The sequence below is a fragment of the Pelobates fuscus genome, chromosome 8 (assembly GCF_036172605.1).
Source record: "Pelobates fuscus isolate aPelFus1 chromosome 8, aPelFus1.pri, whole genome shotgun sequence".
Taxonomy (NCBI): Eukaryota; Metazoa; Chordata; class Amphibia; order Anura; family Pelobatidae; genus Pelobates; species Pelobates fuscus.
This window is the reverse complement of record NC_086324.1, coordinates 120,587,922-120,600,197: the sequence shown is the minus strand read 5'-3', so window position 1 is coordinate 120,600,197 and position 12,276 is coordinate 120,587,922. Positions and strand designations below refer to the sequence as shown.

At 40.4% G+C, this 12,276-nt stretch overlaps 1 protein-coding gene across 3 annotated transcripts; it reads left to right on the top strand.

Moving 5' to 3' along the window:
* Window positions 1–11: 11 nt before the first annotated feature.
* On the top strand, window positions 12–10,891 carry CPSF4 (cleavage and polyadenylation specific factor 4). Of its 3 annotated transcripts, none has more exons than XM_063430258.1 (8): window positions 12–228; window positions 3,077–3,127; window positions 4,044–4,202; window positions 4,726–4,818; window positions 4,962–5,055; window positions 6,852–6,924; window positions 7,007–7,177; window positions 10,551–10,891. In XM_063430258.1, the coding sequence occupies exons 1-8, from the start codon at window positions 126–128 to the stop codon at window positions 10,617–10,619; spliced, it is 813 nt and encodes a 270-aa protein (XP_063286328.1). In that variant the 5' UTR covers window positions 12–125; the 3' UTR covers window positions 10,620–10,891. The 3 variants fall into 3 exon arrangements, with proteins under 3 accessions (XP_063286328.1, XP_063286327.1, XP_063286329.1); XM_063430257.1 differs by having other exon boundaries at window positions 14–228; window positions 4,723–4,818; XM_063430259.1 differs by having other exon boundaries at window positions 15–228; window positions 4,050–4,202; window positions 4,723–4,818.
* The last annotated feature ends 1,385 nt before the right edge of the window (window positions 10,892–12,276 follow it).

The following is a 12,276-nucleotide window of genomic DNA, read 5'->3' as shown; positions in this document are numbered from 1 at the left end:
CCCCTTCCCGGCGTGCCCTGCGCGGTGTGGCTGCTCTCTCTCTCTCTGTGTGAGGCTGGTGCTGGCTCTGTGGAGGCCGAGGCTGATGCTTGCAGACGGTGTTGGGGGACTCGGAGCCGGTCACAATGCAGGAGCTTATCGCCTGTGTGGATCACATCCGGTTCGACCTGGAGCTCGCTGTGGAACAGCAGCTGGGGGCCCAACCGCTCCCCTTCCCGGGAATGGACAGTATGTACCCGGACTGACTGTACCCAGTGCAGGGCCGAGCCTGCAGCCTCTCTATATAAATATATACAGCGGGAGAGCGACCCGCACAATACTCAGACTGCGCTGCTGGCTGCACTCCACGGCTGCTGGCTGAGTATTGGGAGTTGCACTCCCTGGCTGCTGGCTGAGTATTGGGAGTTGCACTCCCTGGCTGCTGGCTGAGTATTGGGAGTTGCCCTCCACGGCTCCTGGATTAGGTATTGGGAGTTGCACTCCCTGGCTGCTGGATTAGTATTGGGAGTTGCACTCCCTGGCTGCTGGATTAGTATTGGGAGTTGCACTCCCTGGCTGCTGGGTTTTGTGAGTCGCAGAATATTGGTAGTCACACTTTACAGTTGCTGGCTGAATGTTGAGAGTTGTATTCCACATATGCTGGAGTTCAGCAGGTTGTCAGAGATTTAAAAAAAAAAACGTGTTTCACCATGGTAACCAACTGCTAACTTTTACAAAGAGTGCTCTCAATCAAACTTAAAGGACCACTATAGGCACCCAGACCACTTCAGCTTAATGAAGTAGTCTGGTGCCAGGTCCATCTAGGGTTAACCCTGCCTGCTGTGAAACTGCTATGTTTACATTAGGGTTAATCAAGCCTCTAGTGGCTGTCTCATTTACAGGTGCTTCCGTGCTTCTCACTGTGAAAATCACAGTGAGAAGATGCTGCCGTCCATATGAAAGCATTGAGAAATGCTTTTGCTATGGACTGATTAAATGCGTGCACGGCTCTTACCGCGCATGCACTATAGTGGTCCTTTAAAGGGACTCTATAGTCACAAAAACAGCTTTAGCTTAATGAAACATTTTGGAGGTATAGATCTTGCCACTGAAGACTCACTGTTCACTTCCCTGCCATTTAGGAGTTAAACCACTTTTGTTTCTGTCCATGCAACCCTTGCCACACACCCCTTAGCTGTGACTGACACAGCCTGCATGGAAACCAAAACGGTTTCATTTTTATCAGATGTTAACTTACCTTAGTTTTTACATCCCGCTCTGTAAATTTAACTTTAGTAACAGTGCAGAAGCTAAGAAATTCTAAATTTAAACAGAATTTGAAATAAAGGAAGTTTAAACAGACTCTTTACAGCAAGTGTTTAGGAAGGCTTTGCACCTTACATGCAGGAGGTGTAACGAAGGCTGCATATGTGTTTTAACTAAAAAAAAAAAAAAAAAAAAGACACAGAATTGAGCAGTGAGACTGCAGGGGTATGAACAGGTCCAGAAAAGTATAAGTGCGATACCTTTTTTTTTTTTCTCCTGCCATTTTGCTGTAAGATGTACTACACTATATTTGGATTCTCCCCTCCCCCTTTTTTAAAAAAAAATCTTTTATACTGCTCTATTGGATTCTGAAGACAGGGACCTCACCCGTAAAGCGCTTCTTTCCCTATAGTCCCTTTTCTATTCTCACCTACAACCAGAAGGAAGAGACTCTAGTTTGGGAAGTTCGAGCTGCTACATAAACAAAAAGGAAGCCCCAAAAATCTAATTTATTATATTTTGTACATTAAAGCTGCTTCATTAAACTGCATATAGTGCCCTTTTAAATTGATAAATTTTAGCAGTAAAACATGTAAGTATTTTACACGTGATTCCCTGCCATCCTTTGTCAAGATCACTTTTTATTTGATATTGGGCAAAAAATATATACAATGCCACTATAACCCAATTCATAATCGAAATAGCGGATTAAGGGGATACTCCAAGCACCATAACCACTAGAGCCCACTGTAGTGGTTGTGGTAACAGGGTTGAGTAGTTATACCATTTGTTAACAGCTTGACAGTTTACCTGGGGTCCAGTGGGCGTCTGTGTTCTCTTCCTCTTGGCCTAGAAGCAGCACCTCTGAGCTAAGTACAGCAGTGTAGGCCCTAGCTCACCTGCTGAGCCAATAAGCTGGCGATGCAAAACTTTCAGTAAAGCTACTCTGTCCTTAAATTTGATTTTAAATTCTCATTTTAGTGAATAACCCTGTTAGTGTTGTGGTAGGTTTCTCTGCCTCCTTTGCAAATCATCCAGCATCCTGATTCCTGACTGGTAGTGTCAGAATGCGATTTGACCTCACACCTCCTGCCAACACACTGCCTGAATACTTTGCTCTGCAGTGCAAGAGTGTGTATGAGCTGTGTTTTTGCTGTCACAATACTTGGCTCTTCTTCTCTCTAGATGTCATGTAAAGAGCTGTTGACCTAACTCCGGCCCCCTAGATGTTGCTGAACTACAACACCCATGATTCTCTGAATTACATAGATAGCCAGAGAATCACGGGAGTTGTAGTTAAGCAACATCTGGGGGGGGGGCTGGAGTTTGAGGACCACTGACCTAGAGTATCCTTGCCATCCTCAACACTCATAGACGTGACTGGAATTGCCTTGCTGTAACTGCTGGAGGATAGATGGTCTTACTGATTCAATACAAATACAGTTCTCAGTACCCTGTACTTGGGCTTTATTTAATACCTGAGATTATGTTCAGACAATGAAATCTTATTTATGAGTTGCATATATGAAAACATACTAAATGTAATTTTCTGAAGCAACAGACTTCAAAGAGGAGGAAATATCAGTTTAAGAATATAGTAATTAATTAAAGTTAAAGAACAGTGCGGGGATTAGTTAGAAAGCTGAATGATGAAACCATAAAATGTATGCATTTTTAAGCATGAATAGGCATGATTTGAAGTATAGGTAACTGGATAATTTGTTCAGTGAGGTTTTTGTTGTGCTGTTTGTATGTAGGTGTACCGCAATGTCTCTTTTACCATGACAGATATTTTGCAGTATTTCTTATGTATAATGTTTTTCTTTTGCAGAATCTGGTGCTGCTGTCTGTGAGTTCTTCCTTAAGTCAGCATGTGTAAAAGGTAATTAAAACAATGCTGATTTATGTGCAACTGGTATTATCACTGGACCTTTGCCCCTCATGGATTTTTATGCTCCGGGCCAAGGGTTAAATGAATATTAATGGTTAAAGAATAAAATTGATATTTAAATAGTCCTGCTTTTCCCACTTATGATAGTAGCATTTCTTTTTAGTCCTTGTGCTTAAAGGTGCTGAATATACACAATAATAACTAGTTTCAACATTATAATGGTACCATTCTCCAGTTCTTGTTTAAACTGATTTTGATATGTAGAGAATCAGATTCCACCCTTGCATTATACAGTCCAAGTGCCTCTCAAATGGGTGGCGTGAACGTTATTAAAAAAAATAAAAAATAAAATTAAATGGAGCATTGTACCTGCATTCTTTTCCCAAAGGCATCTGATTCCACAGTACATCAGTACATTTGCCTGATTCCACAATGTTCATCAAGCAGGAGAGGAGGAGGAGGAAGATTATACTGACCTTAAACTCTGTCCTCTGTGGGGAAGTGTTCATTTTGGGTCCCATTTTTCTTCTTTTTACAATTTCTTCGTGGAGAGAGTACAAAGTGAAGGCCTGTGGAAGGTCTCTACAAGTAAATTTATGAATGTGTGTTGAGAGAGAGCATTGAGTGAAATGATACTGCAAAAGGTGACTGAAAAAGGCAAGATATAGCAGCAGAAGCGGTTTGAAGCACTGCCCTTTGCCATATTTTGCCCTAACAGCACATAAACATGACAAAGTAGTCCCCACTGTGTTTTTAATTGCTATGGATTTTAAGTCTTATTGAGTGTTCATAAAAAACCCTCAAAAGTAATAGTCCTGTTTTAATTACAAATTCAGAATTTATTTACAGACAGTTATTTGAACTACCCTAGTACTAATTATTTTTCTATGTGGTTTCTGATATTTTGATTTAGGAGGGATGTGCCCTTTTCGACACATCAGCGGAGAGAAGACGGTGGTTTGTAAACATTGGTTGCGTGGTCTGTGCAAGAAAGGTGACCAATGTGAATTTCTCCATGAATATGACATGACCAAGATGCCAGAGTGTTACTTCTACTCTAAATTCGGTAAGTGATGCTGACTGTTCCATGCAGCAATTATGATTACGGTAATTACATGTTAAAAGCTTATTTCTGTGTATTGCAGCATGTAAGGTGTACGATTTAAAAAAAACAAAACAAAAATGCTTCTTATCAAACATTTCAGTTTTCTCCATATCCAGGGAAAACTTCTGCTTGCTCCGTCACAAAATATTTAACCTTTTTCTTGTTATGTGACAGTAAAACACATGAGCTAGTTGGCACTGCTGGTAGCCTTACTTAAAGGATTATTACAAGCACCCTGACCACTTCTGCAAATTGCATCTGTTGTCAGCGCGTATTGCTGCTGGGGACAAACATAATCATTTTCTACCTTATTTGTAGCATACTTTTGATGTTGCTGGAGACACACACAGTTTCAAAACCATTGCTCTGGATGATTTTAATTGCAAGAAATGTTTGTGTATTTGCAGATTTCTGTGGGAAGGTGGCAGCATTTAATCAAACTAACCTGTTTTTTTGTATTTTTTTTTTTTCCATCTGACAGCAGAATGCAGTAACAAAGAATGTCCATTTCTACACATTGATCCAGAATCAAAGATCAAAGATTGTCCTTGGTATGACCGTGGCTTCTGTAAACATGGTAAGAATGGATGTTTGTAAAATTCTGCAACATAACTTTGCATTCATCTTTAACTTGTCAAACACCGAACGTGTGTGTGTATATATATAAATATAATTTTATATTAGTGGTTAATATATATTAATATTCTGTCACTTTTCTAGGCCCTCTTTGTAGGCACCGACACACACGCAGGGTCATTTGTGTGAACTACCTTGTGGGATTCTGTCTGGAGGGTCCTAACTGTAAATTCATGCAGTGAGTATCATTTATTTTTATGACTTTCTCTGTGCTCTGTTGATATTCCTGGGTACTTGGCATAAGTATGTTTGCAGACATGTTTCAGTAGTACTACGTTTACCACCACAACATTTCTAGTAGCATGAATATTTTGTTGTGAATTTCTTTTCTCTATATGTGCTGGAAGTGCTCATTGTTATATTTGTTATTTTTCATTATAAAAAATCTATATAATTCTCATAAGGTTGTGTTGTATTGGGCATTAGGATCCTTTGTTAGAATTAATTTTGTGCTACTGTATCTCATGGATTATACATTGATCAGCCACAACATTAAAACCACTGACAGGTGAAATGACTAGGTGGGATGTATTGTGCAGCAAGTGGACCTCCAGTTCTTGATTTCATGTGTTAGAAGCAGGAAAAATGGGCAAGCAGAAAGATCTGAGTGACTTTGACAATAGCCAAATAGTGAGGCGACTGGGACAGAGTATCCCCAAAACGGCAAGTTATTTGGGGTGTTTACAGTGTGCAGTGGCTAGGAACTAACAAAAGTGGTGCAAGGAAAGATGACCGGTGAACTGGCATGAGGGTCATGTGTGCCCAAGGCCTCATTGATGCACGTTGGAAACAAAGGCTAGCCCTTATGGTCTGATCACCCTGAAGAGCTTACGCTCAAATTGCTGAAAAACGTAATGCTGGCCATGATAGAAAGGTATGAGAACACAAAGGGTATCACAGTTTGCTGCAGCTGTTTAGCCATGATGACCCCTGTCAACCACTGAAAGCGCCTTAAATGAGAACGAGAGCATCACAACTGGAAGGTGGAGCAATAGAAGAAGGTTGCCTTGTTTGATGAATCACATTTTCTTTTAGATCAGTTGGAGGAGATGGTAGCAGGATGCACTATGGGAAGAAGGCAGGCAAGTGGAGGCAGTGTTATGCTCTGTGTAATGTCCTGCTGGGAAACCTTTGGTCCTGGCATTCTGTGGGTGTTTTTTGGAAACATACCACCTAGAGATTGTTGCAGACCATGTACACCCCTTCATGGCAATAGTCTTTCCCGATGGCAGTGGCCTCTTGGAGCAGGATAATGCACCTTGCCACACTGCAAAAATTAATCCGTAATAGTTTGAGGAATATGACAAAGAATTGATGGTGTTGCCTTGGCCTAAAAATTTCCCAGATCTCAATTCAATTGAGCACCTGTGGGATTTGCTGGAACAACAAATCCGATCCATGGATGCTCCACCTTGCTACTTGCAGGATTCAAAGGACTTGCTGCTAATGCCTTAGTGCCAGTTACCACAGGGCACGTTCAGAGGTCTTGTGAAGTCCATGCCTTGAAAGCATCAGAGCTGTTTTGGCAGCATTAAGGGAGACCAACACTATGCTAGGCCAGTGGTTTTAATGTTGTGGCTTTGTCACAGTAGCTGCTGAATTATCCATATTTTGTAGAATAAATCTCTACGTACAACACACTTTATAACTGAAGCATCTCTTCTTGCATACAGATTACAAAGGGACCGGAAATAATAAATAACATAGAATGCATATATTTGTATAAAGAATGATCACCTTTGCAGAAAAGTTGAAATCCAATCAAGGGCCAAATGTCTGCTTGATTATTTTTGGCATTTATGACCCTGCTCGTAATCAAAAGTGATTATGCTGTCACTTTTGTGATCACTACAATTACAAAAGTAATTAAATTTTTGCACATAGATTTTTCTCCGAACTTTGTTACATATAATTGTAAACTTTTTTTTTTATATGCTTTTAATAGTAAGTGAAAGTTTCTTTGTATTTTTGCAGTCCGCGATTTGAATTGCCTATGGGCACTACGGAGCAGCCCCCTCTACCTCAGCAAACGCAGATCCAGCAAAAGGTATTCCTTTATTTCAGGCATCTCACACACCTGCCTGTTTGGAATTTTGTTCTGTTTCTTTGACTACTTTTTATTTCTACAGCAAAATAACAACCAGGTGTTACAGAGATCATCCTCCCTCATTCAGTTAACAAGCCAGAACTCCCCTGTCAGTGTGCAGCGTTCTCCTCAGACTATTGGTGTCATGCAGCACCAAAGCAACAACATGGGTAATAGAGGCCCAAGACCTCTGGACCAGGTTACTTGCTATAAGGTCAGTATGATTTTGAAGTAGTTGTATGCTTATATTTGTGTTCTGTCCTGCATTGCTCCTTTGTCTTTCTTAGTCACAGTGATTGAGAGAGACTGACTGACAGTACTGGGTTAAAGGAAATCTCCAACTCACTGTAGTGGTTATGGTACTGGGAGATCCTTCATTTTTTTTTACCACCCTCATGGTCCCACTTACGCTGGGCTGAAGGGGTTAAACACTTACCTTTCTCCAGTGACGGACTCCCTGGGCTTGGGGAACTCTCCTCCCTCTGTCGATGGCAAGAACCGCGCGCATGCATTCAAACAGTCAATAGGAAAGCATTTCTCAATGCTCTCCTTTGGATGTCCAGCGTCTTCTCACTGTGATTTTCACAGTGAGAAGCGCAGAAGCGCCTCTAGCGGCTGTCAGTGAGACAGCCACTAGAGGCTGGATTAACCCTAGTGTAAACATAGCATGTTTACAGCTGCAGGGTTAACCCTAGATGGACCTGGCACCCAGACCACTTCATTGAGCTGAAGTGGTCTGGGTACCTATAGTGGTCCTTTAAGGACACAAGCAATGTTTGCATATTTTTGCTGTTTGTGTTCAACTGCAATTTGCATCTTTCTCGTTTATTGCACCAACACATTATATACCCTTTTTTTTTTTGTTTAAATGGCTTTTTTTTTTGCCGTGCATATGAAAATACAACACGCATGGGGTACCCTAACGGCAATCCTCATGCTTTTGTTTTAAAGACATTTATAATTATATACCTTTTTTTTTTTTTTTTAAAGGGACAACAAGGGCTTTAATTTGATGTGGCATATACATATATACATTTGTATTTATTATTACATACCAAAAGAGTTGTGGTGGGGAAAAAAGTGTGGATGTAAGTGGATAGTTAATACATTGCTAAACACAAATACACACACCAGTCAAGCCATAAGATTTGCTTTTGCCACAGAAATCTCACTTTAACAGTGCTCTCACTACTGCAAGGGATTCTGGGTAGGCGTAATTACTGATGTGTATGTACTTTACAAGTAACTCCAAGCCTCCATAGCAAGCCAGTAAGTCTGTCCTCAGTTGCTGTCTACCTTTGGTCCATTATCTGACGGTGGACGTCTTCACGCCCTGCATGAGGACCTCCAGCGTCAGATTTTCCCCATAGGAAATCATTTAATAATGCTTTCTTATGGGGAAGTCTATTGTGCACGCGGCCTTTGCTGCGCATGCACATTAGGTCTCCCCCACCAGCTGACGTCGGCATGGGAGGAGCCTGACCTTTTTACTCTTTAGCCCTGTGGTAGGGAGCGTGAACCTATTAAACCTATTATGCCAGGAAAACAGCTTTGTTTTCCTGGCACTATAGGATCCCTTAATAATAAATCTAATACTCTTCTAAATAAAATCATTATCCTTAAATTAATTATAATCCCAAAGATTCCCCTATGCTAAAATCAGTTTTGATATTTGTAAAGTAATTCTACACTCAAGAAGACAGTGGTACGTTGCTGCCATCTACTGGCTATTTTCAGTATTGCCGTCTTCTATCTCTAATACTAAAGACATTATGCCCAATGCATTGTGATCAGTTCTGGGCAACTGAAAAAACCCAGCACTGATCAGAGTGGCATTGGGCCATAGAGAGTGACCCTCCAGGGTCTGTTCAGACCTTGTAGGTTTCCCAAGCACCATATCCACTGAGAAAATCACTCTAGCTGAGCTTGATAGCTCAGCTGCAATGTTCTCTATGGAGTTAAAGGGCTGCATGCAGTGCTGGCTTTCAGCACTGCATGCAGCTCATCAAAACATCTGGGGCCCCAGCTGACAGAGGGGAGCTCCGGGTTTCTAATAATAATTGGGTTTCCAGGTGTGTACTGGGATTTAATCCTACAGCCATACACTGTTCATTAAAACAAATATTTTTTTTCTCATTCAATTGTAAATGTGTTAATTCCTCACACAATATGGCATTGTACATACCTTACATGTTAATGAATAATTCAGAGATCTTAACAGAAAAACCCTTAAAGGGACACTAGTCAACAGAACAACTACAGCTTATTGTAGTTGTTCTGGTGTCTGTACCATGTCCCTGCAGGGTTTTTGCAGTAAACACTGTATTTTCAGAGAAAATGGTAGTCTACAATCTATGGATCCCTCCACTGGCCACTCCTCAGATGGCTGCTACAGGTGTTTCCTTGGGCAGTGCTGCACAGTGTCTCCACCCTCTGCATGAAGACACTGAACTTTCCTCATAGACTTGCATTGATTGGCCAGGGTGGCTTTTGGCTCCAAGCCTGCCTCTTTGGCTGAGATCATCAGAATTGACAATCTCAGCCAACCACAATGCTTTCCTATAGGAAAGCATTGTGGTTGGCTGAGATCATCATCACCATCACTTCTGATTATGTCAGGTTTGTCTGAAAAAAGAAGGGGGGAAAAACATATTTTGAGGTCTGTGAAAGAGGACCGTTTTAAAATGAAGCATTTGTACAGGGCTATGGGATTTGCTGGCCCTTTATAAGTAATAAAATAATAATGATTTGTGTTGTGCCAATTTTTGCAATGCTAAGCTACTGTGTCCAGTAACATGGCATGCATTTCCTTGCATTATCTTTTCTGAGCATAGGTTTTTGAAGGGACAGTAGTCACCAAAACAACTCTAGCTTAATGAGGCAGTTTTTGTGTCTCTGAAGTTTCACTGCTCAATTCACTGCCATTTAGGAGTTAAATCACTTTTGTTTCTGTTTATGCAGCCCTAGCCACACCTCTTCTGGCTGAAAATGGAATGGAAGGGGATACTATGTATAATTTATTTACAATCCTAAAATAGCTGAGTGGGCAGAGCTTACCCTATTGTGATGCTGCCATGGATTAGCCAGGAAAAAATGCTTTCATTTTTAATCAGATGTTAATTTGCTTTAAAAGTTTTTATCTTCTGCTCTGTAAATCGAACTTGAAATACGTACAGGAGGCTCCTGCAGGGTCTAGCAAGCGATTAACAGAGCAGGAGATAGGAAATTCTAAACTAAACAGAATTTGCGATAACGGAAGTGTAAACATTAGATGACTCTTTACAGGAAGTTTTTGGAAAGGCTGTGTAAGTCACATGCAGGGAGGTGTACCTAGGGTTGCATAAACACAGTGGTTTAACTCTTATATTTCAGAGAATTGAGCAGTAAGAATACAGGGGTATGATCTATACACCAAAACTGTTTAATTACGTTAAAGTTGTTTTGTTGACTATTGTGTCCCTTTTAGAGTGACTCTTAAAATGCTGTAGGGATATATATGTATGTATATGTTTTGTATTTGTAAGTAGTGTGTGAATATGATAGAGATGCGGTAAAAAAAATATATATATATATTTTTTGTCTTACAGTGCGGTGAGAAAGGACACTACGCTAACAGATGTACAAAAGGTCACCTTGCATTCCTGAGTGGGCAGTAACTCACAAACTGTGTTTGGATGATTTAAAAAAACTGAGAACTTTAAAGATATTGTGGGTGGATAATTTCACTTTTTTTTTTTTTTTTTTTTATCAATTAGTTTTTTTTTAATTTGTCTTTTGAATTCAGGATGTTTCCTGATTTTGATGTAAATATGAGTGATTCTAATGTTTTGTTCAGAACTGTTTATAAAGATTATCCTCCTGTGCTGAGAAATATTGGCAGTAAATTAGTTTTGCCAATTATTTTTTTAAATAAATAATGTAAATTCTTGTTGTGTTTTCTTTCTTTAAGTGTTAAAAAAAATAAATAAAAAAACACAAATGAAACTCAAGTTATAAACTCATGGATACACAGAATTATTTCCAATCTACTGCAGACACATAGTATTTAAAAACCAAAGAAAAAGTTACTTGCGCACTATCCCAGGTCTTAATGCACATTTAAATAACTTGATATTTTTTAGTTTCATTCCAATGGCCATTGATCGGTAGGCTCACCTGCCACATCACGGTAAACCTCTTAAGTGAGTACTACACTAACAATTCAGTGCAAATTCTGGAGTATACTTTACCAGTTGACACTTTCTTGGCTGGAATTAGACAATCTATGACTAGGGACTTAAGACATAATGCTGTGAGCTTCATGGTTTTCAGAGGAGAGATATACAACTTTTGCCTTGTCGAGGACTATTTTCTGTCGAACCTTTGGAATCAAAGGAATTGGTGGAAAGAGGAAAATCCCAAAGAATCAATAGGGCAAATATAAAGTCTGGATTCTCTGAACCATTGATTGAGGCAATTTATTGACTTTCTTGTTGATTCTTGATACCATAATCTCTATTTTTGGTTCGCCGAATAGAATTACCACTTCCATAAATGTCTGAGGCAATTACCCTAACATTCTAATCGGTCGGCTGGGTGGCTGAAGCTCGTATGGACAAACACAAGGTGGTGCACATCTTGTTCTCGCAAATGCCTACCGTGGTGTTTGGTAGTCAAGTGTATGAAACTATTATCAGGCACTCGACTGTGTGAACATCGCTGGGACTTCCACCCCCACAGGTGTTTGGTTTTATTTGTCTGAGAAGAGCGGCGTTCGGTGGGAGCAAACTCCCAAATGAAGGGCACACGACCAATGTACGGACGAACGGTTATTTATTTTGTTATTTTATGTTTTGTACTCCCTGAATTCATGGAACTCTTTTGGGCAAGCACCTTGTCTGTGGTCAGTCTAACTTTTATCCAGGTGGCGTTTCGGCTGCGTTCGTGAGATCAGAGCACTTTTTTGATATGTTGGGCGCTCAGAGATGAATGCAGCTTCCAAGATGAATCTTCCCAGCAAATAAAATGTTCACCAAGCATGAGTCTAGACTTCATGAAGGGTACAACAGGAATAATATTTTATTGTTGCCACACTGGCTTTTATGGAAATCCTTCTGCAAGAGGACCTCCCACAGTAAACAAACGTGACAATCAATCATAACACAGATTTACAGTAAACCACTCCCTTCCTCTGCCTGGGAGATAATGAGATAAGTTAAGGAATAACCCAATTATCTCCAGGCAAAGGGCACACAATTTCCCCAAAACTTTGAACACCCCTTTATACATATGGTATCCTCACAAATGACATGTCCCCTGATAGCCCCAATGTGG